At 44.2% G+C, this 16,407-nt stretch overlaps 1 protein-coding gene across 1 annotated transcript; it reads right to left on the bottom strand.

Moving 5' to 3' along the window:
- Positions 1 to 9,584: 9,584 nt before the first annotated feature.
- LOC128457310 (uncharacterized) lies at positions 9,585 to 12,113 on the bottom strand. Its single transcript, XM_053441959.1, has 5 exons — positions 11,176 to 12,113; positions 10,801 to 11,073; positions 10,687 to 10,722; positions 10,088 to 10,172; positions 9,585 to 9,974 (listed from the first exon to the last, which is right to left on the bottom strand). The coding sequence occupies exons 1-5, from the start codon at positions 11,309 to 11,311 to the stop codon at positions 9,812 to 9,814; spliced, it is 693 nt and encodes a 230-aa protein (XP_053297934.1). The 5' UTR covers positions 11,312 to 12,113; the 3' UTR covers positions 9,585 to 9,811.
- Between the last annotated feature and the right edge of the window lie 4,294 nt (positions 12,114 to 16,407).

Genomic DNA, 16,407 nt, shown 5'->3' on the forward strand with positions numbered 1-16,407 from the left:
CATGCACAGCTGCCGCCCCCCCCATCACCCAGTCCTCCGCCTTTCCTCCAGTTCACAGACACGGGCACCAGCGACACCTAGCGGAGACTTACTGACCATGCTTCAATGTGCTGGGAGAAAGGATAGTCTGCTTTATCTGCACAAATATCATCGTGCACACAGTCAAACGCATTTAAAAGCGGGCAGTGTGCTTGTGTGTTATATGTACATAACTTAAAAAATATATACTGTGCAAAACACAATATCTGTGTTAATCATATTATAATTTATTCTGCTGCTGCTATGATGTCAGCTGCAGGAGAAATGTCATAATCTTTATGCCGGATTGCCTGTAGATGCACATGTCCTCATGCAGCTGTGTATGTATAGGCTGCCATCGCCCAAATGGTGTCAGATAAGAATTTGGCATTTAAATATAATGCTATTTTCAACCTCAACATTAAACCCCAATAGTGATGTCACAGCGTACCCATCACATCCAACAGTGATGTCACAACGTGCTGACAACATCCAACAATGATGTCACAACGTGCCGATCACATCCAACAGTGACATCACAGCGTACCAATTCCATCAAATAGTGATGGACAATGACTTGTGTGTGTGTGTGTGTGCGTGCGTGTGTGTATGCGTGTGTGTGTACGTGTATGTGTGTGTGTGTGTGTGTGTGTGTGTGTGTGTGTGTGTGCATGTGTGTGTGTGCGTGAGTGTGTGTGCGTGTCAGATGGGCGTGGTCAGTGTGATGGGTGGGCCCTCAGATGAGATGATAGTATTATTATTGTATTGTTGTCATAATTAATATATAGATTTGACCAAATGTAAAAACGTTAACAAACATTGTTTGTCTATGCTCTGCTGTGTTCGTATGAATAGTAGCAAACTAAATGAATCACACTGATTTGTTTCACTCCAACACTGTGTTAATTGATCAATGAATCCTGTGTGTATATTCAGAAAGACAGAGGTAGATGTTACTGTACTAGTTATTTTTATTCAAAAAGTTTAACATATTTACAACACATCATTAGATCATTTCAAATATGTACAAAGGGGGACAGGGGAGGGGTTTGTTTTGAGGAGTAGAAAAATGGTGAGGGCGGGGGCTTCTCCACCTCTTCTCTCTCCTCCAGCTCATCTCTGCCTCCTCCTTTCTGTAGCTCAGACCCATAGTTGGAGTTTTCTCCTGCTGCAGTTTTGTCTCCTTTCGGCCCTGAAGCAAGCACCTTCTCGTTCTCGTTCTCCTTGTTGACCTCCACCTCACTGCTCCTTCTTGTCTCAGGTTCCTGGTGCAGGCTCCTTGTGCAGACTTGCTTCCAGAATTTTTGCCTTGGCCTGACAGTCAGTTAGCTCAGCAAGGCAGTCAACATAGGCCCTGAGGCGAGCGTGCCGTTTCTTCACCTCCTTCGTTATGACAACATCTTTGTCTTTCAGCTGGTTTTCCAGCTGCTCCACCTTCTCCGTCAGGGCCTGGATCTCATTCTCCTTCTCCGTCTCCATCTCCCTCTCGGTCTCAGTCTCAATCTTAATCTCCTTCTCCTTCTCCTTCTCCTTCTCCTTCTCCTTCTCCTTCTCCGTCTCCTTTTCCTTCTCCTCCTCCTTCTCCTTCTCCACCGCCATCTTTATGATATCATCTTCTTCTTCTTCTTTCGTGTATCGTCTTCATATGTCCAACTTCGTGTCGTGTAGCCACTCCCTCGTCTCAGGTCCCACTTGGAAGAGGCCCTCCTCTGAGGGTGGTCTATGCCGGGGACAGGTGGTGATGATGTGGTCGGCAGTCTGCTCAGGCTCCCCGCACTCACACGCTGCACTGTCTGTTAGGCCCCACTTCTTCATGGACGCTTTGAAGCAGCCAACCCCTGTGCGAAGGCGGTTCAGGAGGGTCCATTGCCGGCGAGGTAGATCTTCTCCCTCAACGCCACCTCCAGGATCCTGGATGTAATGGTGTAGGCGTGTCTGTCCTGCTGACTCCCACTCCTGCTTCCATGCCGCTGCCAGCCAGGCTTTGGTTGTCAAATCCTCCGGGATGGAAATAAGCATCTCTAGTGCGGCCTGATTGTATGGGTGGCGGGACTTGAGTCTGCTTGGAGGTGTTGCCATGGTGGTGGTTTCATGGAGGAGGTGCCAGCTGTGTTCCTGGGCTTTCCTTGCCAGGGCGAGGGTAGCAGCCTCTCGCCGTAGGCCGGCTGGCGCTATTCCTGCTAGGACTGGCAGGTAGAACACGGGGGTGGGTTTCAGGCAGCCACTTATGATCCGGAGGGCATTGTTGATGGCCGTATCGACCTTCTTGGCATGTGGGCTTCTACTCCAGGTTGGGGCACAGTACTCAGCTGCAGAGAATACGAGGGCTTGTGTGGAGATACGTAGAACCTTGGCCGAGGCCCCCCAGGTTGTACCAGCTAGGCGCCGGATGAGTGAGACCCTTGCTGTTACTTTAGCCCTCACTTCATCCAAATGCTGTTTGTAGGACAGTGTCCTGTCTAAGCGTACGCCCAGGTACTTTGGGGCCTGCTGGAACTCCAGGGGTTTGTTGTCCACTGAGATCTCCAGCTCCCTTCTTGCTTCCCTGTTGCAGAGGTGGAATGCTGCTGATACAGTCTTTCCCTTACTGAGCTGCAGTCGCCAGCTTCGAAGGTAGGCAGCCAGGACGTCCATGTCCTGATTGAGACCCTCTTCAACCGCCTTCCATGTGGGCCGGTGTAGCATGATGGCTAGATCATCCGCGTATCCATACCTTCTAGATGTCGTCACCGGTAGGTCAAAGATGTAGATGTTGAAGAGCATCGGTGAGAGGACAGACCCTTGTGGGACCCCGTTTCTCAGCCTCCTGAGCCTGCTGCGCTGGCCGTCACTGGTCTGGAGGATGAAGCTGCGGTTTGACAGCATCTCCATGATGAAGTTGACCATATGACGGTCCGGGATTGTTCTCAGCAGCTTCAGGTGGAGTCCGCGGTGCCAGACGGTGTCGTAAGCAGCAGTCAGGTCCAGTAGTACCACCCCGGCTTTGGTTTTGGCCTGGAAGCTGTCCTCGAGATCTTGTGTGAGAAGGGTTACCTGGTCCACTGTAGACCTGCCCCGGCGGAAGCCAGCCTGTTCCCTCGGTAGCTGTGAGTCAACTACTGGCTCAATTCGGCTGTGTATCATCCTCTCCAGGATTTTAAAAGGGACGCACAGCAACGAGATTGGTCTGTAGGACTTGGGGTCATCCGCAGGTTTGTTGGGTTTCAAGAGGGCTATGACAGCGGCCCGTCGCCATGCCCTTGGGAGCTTGGACCTCCGGAGGCACGCAGAGAAGAAAGCACACAGCCAGGCGGATGTTATTTCGCTCTGGTGGATCACAAACTCTGGGTGGATGTTGTCGGAGCCTGGTGCCTTGCCTTGTTTGAGTTTGGCCATAGCGTCCTTGAGCTCAGCTGGTGTGAAATCTCCTGACAGGTTGGCATTGACACTGGCCGCCCTAGAGAGACTGGATACCTCGTGGGATGTTGAGCGGGCAAACTCTTTGTCTGCGTCTGGGAAGCGGCCATTTTTCAGGAGTTGGGCTGCGATGGCGTTTGCTGTCACAGGGCACTTGGGAGGCGGTGTACTTCTTTCTGAGAGCTGGTTTATGGTCTGCCACGCTTTACGGCTGGAGTGGGTAAAGTCAATCGACTCGACGACCTCTGTCCATCTAGCCCTGCGAGTGGCGTCCAGCTTCTCAAGCAGTGCCGTTGCTGTCGCATCCACTTCAGCTCTTGAGCTAGCCTGCTGGTGGGCTCGCAGGAGGTGGTTGCACTCCTCGTTCCAACCCGGGATGTAGTTTTCATTGTAGCCTCGTGGTATGGTTTTCTTCGCTGCCCCTGTCAGCACTTCACAGTAGGCTGCATATGCAGCATCCACATTAGGAGTGTCTGGGTCCGGGAGGGTGACAGATCTTCTCTCTGTGTCAACAGAAAAAGCATGCCAGTTGGCCTTCCGGAAATTCCATCTTTTGACAGGCTTCCCTGCGACCGGCTGCACCAGTGATGGTATTCTGATGACAGACGGTCGGTGGTGTGATCGGGGGAACCTGTCAATGACCCTTCTCTCTGGCATCGGGTCCTTACTGTGGAACACAGCAAAGGCGAGGTCTGGGTTGGTGAAGGTGTTCCATCTGGAGGAGTAGAAGCTTGGTGGCTCTTTGGGGTCAAACAGGAGATGGGCGTTGGCATTGGAGGCCCACTCGCTCAGCGTCTCCCCATCCGGTGTTGTGTGGGAGTATCCCCAGTCGGTGTGCTGGCAGTTGAAATCCCCGGCGTAGATGGCGGTTGCCGGGGTAATTGGGAGGGCCGATGTGGACAGTACAGATGGTGGGGGCTTGTACACGTTCACAACCGTTGTTGTCTGTATCCTCGTGGACATCCACTCGAGACTAGCGCCTGGAGGGGATTGGCCTGTGGCTGTCCAGCTGAGGTCAGACCTGACAAAGGTGGCCATCCCGTGCTGCCTGCTGAGGATGGAGCCGGCGAGGTGGAACCCGGGCAACCTGAGAAAGTCTGCTTTTCCACAGTGCGTCTCCTGAAGGAGGACGGCCGCGACTTCATGGGAGTCGGCGAGGTGGCGTATGATGTCCAGTTTGGCAGTGGTGAGGCCCTCGACATTTAGCTGGAGCACTGCCAGGCCCTGGCGCTCGATGGTCGGGATGGCTGCCCGCCCTGACGTGAGCTTGCGTCCCCCCGGCCTCTTGCGCCCTGATCTGACAGCGTGACGATTGGGTGGCGACATTAGTTTCATGAGCTGGTCTTGCACCATATCTCATTACTTGCAGGGGAGGCCGCGTGGAGGTGTGTCGTCATCTCTTTCTTTAAGATGGTTTTCCAGCCGCCACACCTCTTCCTTAAGAATCAAAATGTTCCTGTTGGCTCGGAGGATTTCGACATTGTAGATCGTCACAAGTTTCTCCTTCTCCTTGTCCTTGTCCTTCTCCTTGTCCTTCTCCTTCTCTTTCTCCTTCTCCTTCTCCTTCTCTTTCTCCTTCTCCTTCTCTTTGTCCTTCTCCTTCTCCTTCTCTTTCTCCTTCTCCTTCTCCTTCTCCTTCTCCTTCTCCTTCTCCTTCTCTTTCTCCTTCTCCTTCTCATTCTCCTTCTCTTTCTCCTTCTCCTTCTCCTTCTCCTTCTCCTTCTCCTTCTCCACCTCCACCTCACTGCTACATCCTGTATCAGGCTGAGGTGGCTCCTGGTGCAGCCTTGCTTCCAACATCTTAACCTTGGCCTGACAGACAGTGAGCTCAGCCAAGCAGTCAAGATAGGCCCTGAGGCGAGCGCGCCGTTTCTTCACCTCCTTCGCTATGACAACATCTTTCTCTTTCAGCTGGTTTTCCAGCTGCTCCACCTTCTCCGTCAGGGCCTGGATCTCATTCTCGTTCTCGGTCTCGGTCTCAATCTCCTTCCTCTTCTCCTTCTCCTTCTCCTTCTCTTTCTCCTTCTCTTTCTCCTTCTCCTTCTCCTTCTCCTTCTCCTTCTCCTTCTCCTTCTCCACTGCCATCTTTATGAACTCATCTCTGTCTTGAAGCTGGTCTTGCAGCTGCCACACCTCATCCTTAAGAGCATTAATCCTCCTGTAGGCTGTGAGGAGTTCGTCATTGAGGATCTTCAGAATATCTGGTTTCTCCATGGTTTACCACAGAGAGTAGATCTATCTTTTGAAGAAGCTGTTGGATGAGTTGATGCACTATTTTCAGAAGAAGTTTCCGTTGTTGTCTGGATCTTTAAGTCAAAAGGCTTTATGTCTGCAGGTGACAGGATGAAATAGTGTGTAAGATTTAGGTGAATTTGATCTATCAAACATTCAAGAAAAAACAATTGACACAGATAGAGAGACACCCGCAGAGAGAAGGAGAGAGAGGGAGAGAGACAGACTGGCTGGTTTAAGCGAGAGATTGAGAGAGAGAGAGCGAGAGAGCGAGAGAGATTGAGAGAGAGAGAGAGAGAGAGAGAGAGAGAGAGAGAGAGAGAGAGAGAGAGAGAGAGAGAGACTCCCCTCCTGCTACGTGTGTATCTGATTGCCATGGAAACTCAACTGAATGCAACTGCTCTCTCCTCACTGGGAAGAGAGAAATCTAAACTCTGAGTGCAACACTCAAACAACTATAATTCAGAAACTATAAGTCCTATCTGTGAAATAAAGACATCGGGAGAATTCCAAGACTTTGCTGGACACACAGATATATTTGAAATTTGTGAGAGTAAAAAAATGGGGCCGTGTGAGCAAGTCATGCAAGTTGATGCCCCTTCCAGAAAAGTTTTCTCTGAAATAACATTAGACCCAATGGAGAGGGATTGTTTTTTTCCTTAAAGGAGCTACACACCTCATGTAATGTGCTCCTAGCATTAACTTAAGCTTCCGTCAACTTGTCCTTCAACACATTCAAACTACACATTAACCAAAAAATCACCAGTAAATGTTTTTTTAAAATAAAACTTCCCTCATCAATCACCTTGGCACCAAGCCCCTTTGATTTGAATTTGAATCTGAATTTGATTGGCAGTGATGGAAGCTGTTGTTTTTTTTTACTTTATCTTAAATACTAAAGTTAAACACCAAGGTTAATCTTCTCAATGTTACAAAACACATTGTTTGGTAGAATAAGATGTGAAATGGGAGAATTTCCTGGTGCTACAGGTGTTTTGTCCACAATGCCTCGCTCTGCCTGGCCTCGGCGACTTAAAGCTACTTAGCATCACGTTAACACATATCACTCATTAAGATAAGCAGCAGAAAACACAAAAGAAGCCAGCAACAATATTTTCACATTTGTCATAAAAGCAACAGAAAACACCACATTATCAACATGTAACAGCAGAAGCTTCATATTATACAGTGGTTTAATTTCCAACTTGAATAATGAGCCTGAATTGTATCGGTTAGCATGCTGGGTAAATACAGAGAGAGGGTGAGACATGACTTACCTCAGTCAAGGTCAGAGTGCAATAGCAACTGTCTTAAACTTTAACAGTATTTAAAGCAATCAACAGCCAATCAGAGGTCTCCTATCAAAATACCAACTATGATGCTGTTCATCAAAGCATCAAAGGAGGTATTGAGAGAGTGTCCCTGTCAATCAAAAACATCTTCTATTTCAAATCTTAGCATCTGGTTGCTATGGTGATAGAATCACCTACTGATGATGAAGTTTTGCGATCATTTATTTCTGTAAATAAATTTGTTTCATTTTGGTGGACTTTTAATTGCGTCATTCTTGCAGCATCTGATCTTTAATTTTTTAATGGCTCCTGTCTTATCACCTTCTTGTCTTAGTATTAATATATATATATATATATATTATATATATATTATATATATTAAATATATATATATACAATATATACTTACATATATGTTTATATACATATACATATGCATGTATATATACATACACATACACATTGTGTGATGGTAGAAAATGTATTTTGTTTCATTTCATTCTCTATTGTTCATTTCGTCGTGTAACTCTTAGCCGCAGTATTTCATCACAAACGAACATGTGAACATTATACAACCCAGGATATTTCCAACCAAAATTCAGACTTAAATAGTTTAAATTTATTTTACCAAGAGGTTCATGTCACACTGTATGGAGAATATTTAAGAAAAGACGATTTTCTACAACCACAAATTCCATTGCACAAGTGTTCTGCAGCAGAAAATACCTTCATAGGTGTCTATGAATGAGAGTAATACAACTCAGAGCTCAAACAACACCTAAAGAATCCCGGAGACTGATGACCAATTACAATACATATGATTAACTGGATATGAAATGACTTCTACAAGAGGATATGACATTTTGATCATTTTGCGCAGCCCTAGTTTTCATTGAAATGCTTGTTCTCTCACATGAAAATACTTTGTTCTTTAAAATGCACAACAATGTTTGTCAGTAGGACTTCCTGATATCTTCCTCAACGATGAATGGACACACATTCTGTTCATCCACCGACTGCCCTACCTTACACATGGCATGAGAGTATGATTTTGAAGGTCAGATTTCAAAAACATCTCAGAGTTAATTTTTACTGTTTTAGATTCTTAGTACTGGAGATCCTTAACATCTTTCTGTCTAAAGTCGATTTTAGGTCTATTTAAGATGACGTGTACTGTTTGTAGTGATCTATTAATGCAGAATGCAACAAATTGGCAGCTAACATGGTCTATCAATGAGGCCTAACTGGTTTGACCGCTATAGAGGCTTTTGGAATATATTAACTTTATATGAACGGCATATCAACGACAATAAAGAACCAATGTCTGCTGCAGATGTTCTTTAGAAATTTGTATTATTGTACAAAGATAACAAGAACTGTAGGAGTAACCTTTTGTAATTCATTTCTTTGTCAACATAACACACCATTCATTATGTAAGAGAAGTTTTTTATGAGATCAAATTCTGACCTGATGTTTTGACAGATTCTTCTTCAGCGTGTCTTACAGTGCAGGGCTGTAATATTAATGTTGCTCTCTGTCCTGCACCTCACGTCACCTCTCTGTTCCTCTGGTAACTCAGACCAAATGCTTTCCTGAAAATCCATGTCATATTTATACTGTATTTTGGCAAACTGTGTGCACACAGCAGCACTGGATGATCTTAAGTCTTTACTTTGTTGCTCATACTGTGAGTTATATCAGTCATTATAAGAGTGAAGTCCTCGCAAAGAGATGTAATCCCTGAAACAGCCAATATTTTCAACATTATTAGAAATAGCTCCGTTTGTTTAAACCCCTGTTTATCAAACAAAGTGGAAAAAACTATTCTTCTCAGGTTCCTTTTCATCCTCTAATGCAATAAAGAGAAGAACTGAAAATAAAATCGACTGCATTAAATTACTACCAAAGATTCCGGCTTCTAAAGGCATGCACATGTATTTATTTTACAGTAATGTGCTTCTTTTAAATGATAAACAGTGTAGTATATGAGTAATAATGCATCTTAATTATCTTGACAGACACATAATGGTTTCGGGTCTTTCTAAAAAAATTTAGCATTTAAATCTAAAGCCTAAATTAGCGAAGTAAATTGTGAAATTTAAAAAATCTATTTTACTCAATCAGCTGAATGGAAATATTTTATCAGGTGCATGTAGAATATATATGTAGAGTATTTCTTTCTTTCTCTCTCTTTCTACATTTCTTGTCTGTTTGTAGTACTTTTGTGTGTCTCTCAGTAGCCATTTTGTGCCACTTCAGACTTGTGTTGTTTCTCTTAGTCTTTTTTTTGTCTGTTTGCAGTGGATTTGTGTCAAATTGTATTTGTTTGGTTAATCTTTATAGTTATTTTTTGTTTCTTGGTAGTTGTTTGTTCTGCCTTAAAAGATATAAAACAAGCACAACGATTTCCATGACTTTTATAACTTCAGACGACAAGAAATAGCAAATAACGATTCAAAGGGAGCAAACAACATGGAACCTCGAACAAACACAGGAGAAATAATACATGTAAAATGATTTAGAACAGTCAATTATATTAATGATTAGATAATAAAATATAACAAATACGATTCTTAGTTTCAAAATGTACTCAAAGGAGAGACGTTTAAATGTGCAAAAGTACTGACATTGACAAATGTGACAACTGAAACAATAACATTTGTATTGGAAGCTATCAAATCTGCACCATCAGCAAATGTAGTCATCCTTATAAATCCTAAACATCTCATTTAATTCAATTCAAAAATATATCAGGCAGCACTATTTTGACATGTGACCATGAAATACTACAAATTGCAGCACTGACTGAGCTGTCTCATAGGTTTGACCCAATAGTTAATACTTTCTCTGGGCTTCAGAAGAGAGTTTCCCTTTAAGTGCCACTATAAGAATCCTTTTCCAACAGGTTGGACATCTCCATCCAGGACAGGTCACACTGCACCTCCGTCACATCCAACTTGGTGGCAGGAAGCACCCCTGCTGGAACTTCCTGTTTGGAAACTGGCCAGCAGCTCCAAGTGCAGAACTTCTGGTACCTTCAGGAAAATACAACAGGCAGTGAATCATTTACTTCACCACCTGTTGGGCTTGTCGTTCATGCAGTAGAAAGTAGGAAGTCAAGACGGATGAAGATTTTATAAATACTAACCTGTAGTGACAAACGAGCCAAACAGTCAAAGGAATTACGATCGGAAGTAGAACCCCACATGAAGCAATGATCCATTTCCAGGAACCTGATCAAGACGACATAATACTTGTTTAAATAAATAAAACTGTTATAATAACAACAACAATTGGATTTCCAATCATCTTGGCAGACACATGTAGTAAGTGTCAAGAAAGGGCCCACTGTATTTGGTATTAAGCCGATCCAGTCATTTTTTATCTCTTTCTTTAACATTGTGCTTTTAAAACGTTTTCCCAGGGAATAATTCTTGGACCTTAATGAAAAAAATCTGCCGTATTTAGAGGACTGATATCTATGAGTGTGTGAAATTTGGTGCGGCTTGATTGTATTTAAGGGGACTGCTGGGCCTTGGTGAATATGCGCTCTACTGAGTCCCATTGTAGTTTCTTTCATCTCATTAGATCCTGAGGGATCTTCCTGATGAAATTAGACCTTGATGAAAAGACAGAGCAGGAGGAGAACCAGACAACCAAAAGGCTTCACTCAATAATGGAAAATGTGTTGATTAATATTGAGTATTTCCTCCAAAACAAGTAGATGTATATAAATAAGAAAAATACCAGTGGAGGCCGGAGTCTCCTCTGATGTGAAGTTTCCTAAAAGAAACAACAGTTGATATGTGACACTGATCCACTTCTATAGAACACACAGCAGAGTGATGATGTTCAGCTGACCTCTGTCCGGTCTCACTGATAACCAGCTCTCTGGACTCTGCAGCTGTCTGTCGTGGGACACACACCTGTAGAAGCCTTCATCTTCCCGTGTCACATTCTTAAGAGTCATCTTTACGACTCGGTCTGAACCGGACGAACTGTTAGAGTCAATCAATGCTCCGTTTTTAAAGAAGCTGGTTTGTTTGTGTTTGCCGCTCTGATGCTGACAACACAAGGTGACATCGTCACCCGTAAACACAGGGAAGGCTTGGGTCTTCAGAATGATGTCGCCATCTGTGGAAGAAAAATAGAAGGCATCCTCACACCAGTACACTCCACTGGTCCCACTGGCAGCAGTGAACACAAATACTTCAGACTTGCAAGGGCTCATGCTACCTCCTGGCGTTGAATAGTGAACGGTGAGGTTTGAGGTCCCTGCTTTTAGGTCAGGAGAGAAATGCACCAGCTTCCACCCTGAGAAGTTAGTCTGAGATGTGAGGCACTGCAGAGTGAAACACTCCCCACTGAACATCTGTCTGGTGTCAGGAGTCAGAGAGAGCGAGGGAGGGGGCAACTCTAGGACAGAGGTTGACAGAGAGAAATTGGGGGAAAAGGGGAGAGAAGATGAGAGAAGCAACAGAAACAGTCTGCGATTGAGGCTTTTCAGACGTATCCTGGTTTGACGATTGGTCAATCTGTAATGGACATAACTGAAATAGCCACATATCTTGACAAAATATCAGAAACAACACAAAAACTGAGATGTGTTTGGCATGGTCAGAAAGTTTGGACAACCAATCAGGGATGAGTAAAGTCATTTGAAAGCAATCCATCGATGTGTCTGCCATTGTTACCTCTGCCGAGGTCAGAGGTCATGTTTTCACCCCTGTCTGTTTGTTTGAAAGGAAAATAACACAAGAACAACCCAACAGAGTTGCATGGAACTTGGTGGAACAATTTGGTTTGAGTCAGAGAAGAAGCCATTATATTTGGATCTTCATGTAACATTTTGAGATTCTACGTTTTTCAACACTTTCACATTTATGGAACTAATATCTATGAGTGAGTGTAGCAGCTTGATTGAATTTAAGGGGACTGATGGGCCTTGGCGGAGGTGCGCTCCACCGAATGCCCTTCTAGTTTTAACTGTAAATCTCCGCTGTCTGTGAAACTTCTGCTCTCACTTAATGTGATTTGCCTTCAGCTGTACTCTAATCTCCATACTTGCTCCACTGTAGTCTCTAAAATCACCTGTGCCTACACTTCACTAACAATTATACATTTAGGAAACACCCTTCTCATGTGATAATCTTTCAAACCCAGTCAACATGAATTTCTCCAGTAGGGGTCAGATTGCCTATTTAATTCCTACATGAACATAAAACCAACAATGTATCTAATGTTAGCATGCTGTGTCCTGCTCACTGTTGTTAAAGCAGGACAATGGCTTCACATCTCACAAGGATGACATAGGATTTTATAATAATGAGACATATTAGCATTGAGTAATAAAAGGGTGTAAAATATGATGACTTGCTCTTATAATAACCTTGCTGGTGCAAGGACACTAATACTTTTAAAGGTAATGGTAGATGGCTCTCTGATTGGTTTATTGCATGTTATGCCCAAAACCCACCTCTGAATAGTAAAGAGACAAAACAAATCTTGTGTCGAGTGCAGCAACATTTTGTAATAAATCAAGTACTACAGGGAGAGTTGTGTCTGTTTTTGGATTCAATGTTTGGCAAAAAAATGTATGACTGAAGATATCCTATTGATAATTAATATACATTTTTTTTGACAGTTTTACATTTTGAGATTGACCTGTCCGGGGTGTACCCTCTCACCTAATGTCAGCTAGGGTTCGCTCCAGGGACCCTCAAAGGGGTTTTCAACATTTTATTGCTGCTAAACACAGTCAGTCATGAAGCCAAAATAAGCTTAAATGAATAAACAAATTAAAAAAAAATCTTCTGAGAGTTTTCTGATCAATTAGAAATAGTATAAACCATGTTTTGACCCATGATAGGGAGGAGTGACAGAGGCTGTTTTGAGGAAAATAAGAGCCTCTATGTGTCTCTGCATTAGTCAGTTTGAGAATACACAACCTCTGTACTCATCTGATTCGTCCTGTGCAAAGCAGAAACCTGATGCCGCGCTGCAGTGGCTGCAGTCGTTGCTGCTGCTCACCTGACACTCCAAGCGAGACTGGCCGGGCCTTTAGCTCAACCTCAGTCCGGCTCTCCCGACACTCGGCTTGGCACCAGTACCTGTCGGCCTCCTCCCGTGTTACCGCGGTCATGAAGTAGCTGTCACCAGAGACCAGGTGCCTGGGGGGAGCCCTGTGTGGTTTGGACCTGAACCACCAGTAGCTCTTCACAAAAGCAGAGAGGGACTCCACTGTGCACTGCAGTAGCACACGCTCACCCAGGTAGATGTTTGGCCCCGGAGGCTTCACAGAGACATTGGCCTCCAGAGATCCTGCAGGAACAGGGGGGGCTACATTATGGGCTTTTTCATGCCGGGGTTTAGGGTTAGGGTTAGGGCTGCTGCGCTGGCTTTCTCACTCTGCCAAGTAACGTCTCTCATCAAGACAGCAGGATTACAGCCAAGGAGTTTAGCTCATAGTAAATGATGCACGGAGTGAAATTGTAAGTACAGGTAGTTACAGAATGTGGCTATCTGTAGTTGTTAACGATTGTTACCTGCTTAAATTTAGGTTTACTTGAGGCAAATGAAAGGGAATATTGTAATGAGCTATGTTAACACTAAGCTAGCTAGCTAGCTATTTTGTTAGAAAATGTCTCCAGTGAGCAAGAGTGTGAACGAGCTATTTGAAATGTAAGAAATAACTATCGACAGCTCTCTATTCTTTGCATTAATATCTATCTCTAGTATTTTAAAACAATAATATCAGTGCCTATAGAATGTTGTTGTATATAATCAGTTCATATTTGTGTTGTCAAATTTCACAATGACCCTGAAATTCTGTCTCTTCTGTTATCTTATACTGAATGAATGCAAGCAAAGATACAGAGAAAAATCACACTCTTTCTGATTGAACCAATCTATGAACTGTATGAAACATGGATAATATCCGCAGCCCCAAATGAGCCCCAAAATTGGTGCGAGCTGTGCGCGCAAACATTCAGCAGCCTTAGGGGCTAAGCCCCCCCTTTCTTTCAACCCTAGAAACGCCCCTGGTGCTGACCACATCCTATCGTGATGTCACAGCATGCCGATCACATCCAACAGTGATGTCACAACGTGCCCATCACATCAAACAGTGATGTCACAATGTGCCGATCACATCCAACAGTGACATCACAGCGTACCAATTCCATTCAACAGTGATGTCACACTCTGCTGACCACATCCAATAGTGATGTCACAGCGTGCCGATCACATCCAACAGTGATGTCACACTGTGCTGACCACATCCAATCGTGATGTCACAGCGTGCCGATCACATCCAACAGCGATGTCACAACGTGCCCATCACATCCAACAGTGATGTCACAACGTGCCCATCACATCCAACAGTGATGTCACACTGTGCTGACCACATCCAATCGTGATGTCACAGCGTGCCGATCACATCCAACAGCGATGTCACAACGTGCCCATCACATCCAACAGTGATGTCACAACGTGCCCATCACATCCAACAGTGACATCACAGCGTACCAATTCAATCCAACAGTGATGTCACACTGTGCTGACCACATCCAAAAGTGATGTCACACCGTGCCCATGACATCCATCAGTGATGTCACACTGTGCTGACCACATCCAAAAGTGATGTCACACCGTGCCCATGACATCCATCAGTGATGTCACACTGTGCTGACCACATCCAACAGAGTTATGTCACAGCGTGCCCATCACATCCATCAGTGATGTCACACTCTGCTTGTGACTCCCTCCCAAGCACAGTCAGACAGCAAATGGTTTCCTCCACGGGTCTTTAATGAAGTCTTGTTCTCCACATCAAACCGTGAAAACTGCGCCACACACGGCAACAAAAGACACAACATACAGCGTTAGCTAACTAGCAAACACAGTATCAATTATTACAGTTAAAGTTAAAATAAATAACAAACAAAATACCTCGTTGGCTGCATGCTCTTGAAAAGGAATTTTCTTATCTTTTCTTACTTAAACTCTTAGACATGCGCGTAACTACATCGGCCTGCTTCTCCGTGTCTCTTCTTCGTGTTACTTCTCCGTGTTTCTTCTAAAAGGTTCTTCTCAAACATGCAGCTCAGTGGAGGCTTCAAAATAAAAGTCTTATCTCTAATAACAACAATGATATATACAAATACAAAATAAACATTAGAAACCTTTATAACATATTACATTAATATAGTGGCAACAGTTACACTGCTGACCACATCCAACAGTGACATCACAGTGTACCAATTCCATCAAACAGTGATGTCACACTGTGCTGACCACATCCAATAGTGATGTCACAGTGTGCCAATCACATCCAACAGTGATGTCACAGTGTGCCGACCACATCCAACAGTGAGGTCACACTGTGTCGATCACATCCAACAGTGATGTCACAGCGTGCTGAACACATCCAACAGTGATGTCACTGTGTGCTGACTACATCCAATTGGGATGTCATGCTGTGATAATCTCATCCTACAGTCATGTGTCATTTCTCTGACCTACCCCAACCATACGGTCAATGGGCTCTTACCACATCCAACTGAAACACAACAGTGTAAAGAATCACATTTATCACTGACACAGTCTCATTCACACTTATTCAAGTTGGCTGTATGAGCCCCAAAAATGAAACACTCTTATGTCCTGTTTTCACTGCAGTACAAAAACCTCTTAAATACATCTGATGGCAATTAACAAGGAATTACAGCATCCTACCCAGGTTCTTAACTCGAAAACACACATCCCAATCATTCAGGCTTGCATACAGACTTTAGTCACACTAAGGGATGTGAGAAAATACACATCTGACTTTATAAAAGCTTTTAAGGTAGTATTGGTTAATGTGGAAACATTAAAGTAACACCTTCACGTATTTGGAGTCATGTTTTTGAGCAGCTGATGAAGTAAGGGTCCATGTTCAATCTCCTCTTAACTGCTTTCGGTCTCCACCAATTTCAGAGGGACATGGCTGGTTCTGAGGCTGTTTATCAGCTAGGCCACTGTTCTGTCTGTCAGGTTTGTTGTGGGTATGATTTGGCCGCAAACAATGTTAAGATAGGGGTATAGATAACAAGACCAGTCAAAATAAGGGCCACAAAACCTTAACAGATGGGCTAAACATGAACTACAAAGCTCTGTATTGCATAAAGTAACTGCTGGGTCTGGTAATGCTGCAACTATCCACTAGTTGGTCACCACAAGTAGCTGAGCTCTTTCCTGGTGGCAAAGATCACTTGTTGGCATCCTATTGTGTTCTTGTCGCACAAACTCCAAGGTATAGCATTACCCCCCTCCCATCAACACAGCACCAGAATAACAACAGGGCTTTGTCTCACTAAAGCCCTCTGTTCCAGTAGCCAAACATTTTTACTCTGACACACACACTATTTTGTGCATGCACACAAATATACAGAGGCACACACACACAAACAATGCCACGCCCATGTT

The sequence above is a fragment of the Pleuronectes platessa genome, chromosome 2, assembly GCF_947347685.1.
Source record: "Pleuronectes platessa chromosome 2, fPlePla1.1, whole genome shotgun sequence".
In the NCBI taxonomy this organism is placed as follows: domain Eukaryota; kingdom Metazoa; phylum Chordata; class Actinopteri; order Pleuronectiformes; family Pleuronectidae; genus Pleuronectes; species Pleuronectes platessa.

Bases quoted from the DNA above. Each gene is read 5' to 3' on its own strand.
- LOC128457310 (XM_053441959.1), bottom strand. From the start codon at position 11,311: ATGTTCAGTGGGGAGTGTTTCACTCTGCAGTGCCTCACATCTCAGACT. The intron at 10,723-10,800 runs GTCAGCTGAACA...TGTTTCTTTTAG, and splicing joins ATCAGTGAGACCGGACAGAG to GAAACTTCACATCAGAGGAG. The intron at 9,975-10,087 runs GTTAGTATTTAT...ATTTTCCTGAAG, and splicing joins TGGCTCGTTTGTCACTACAG to GTACCAGAAGTTCTGCACTT.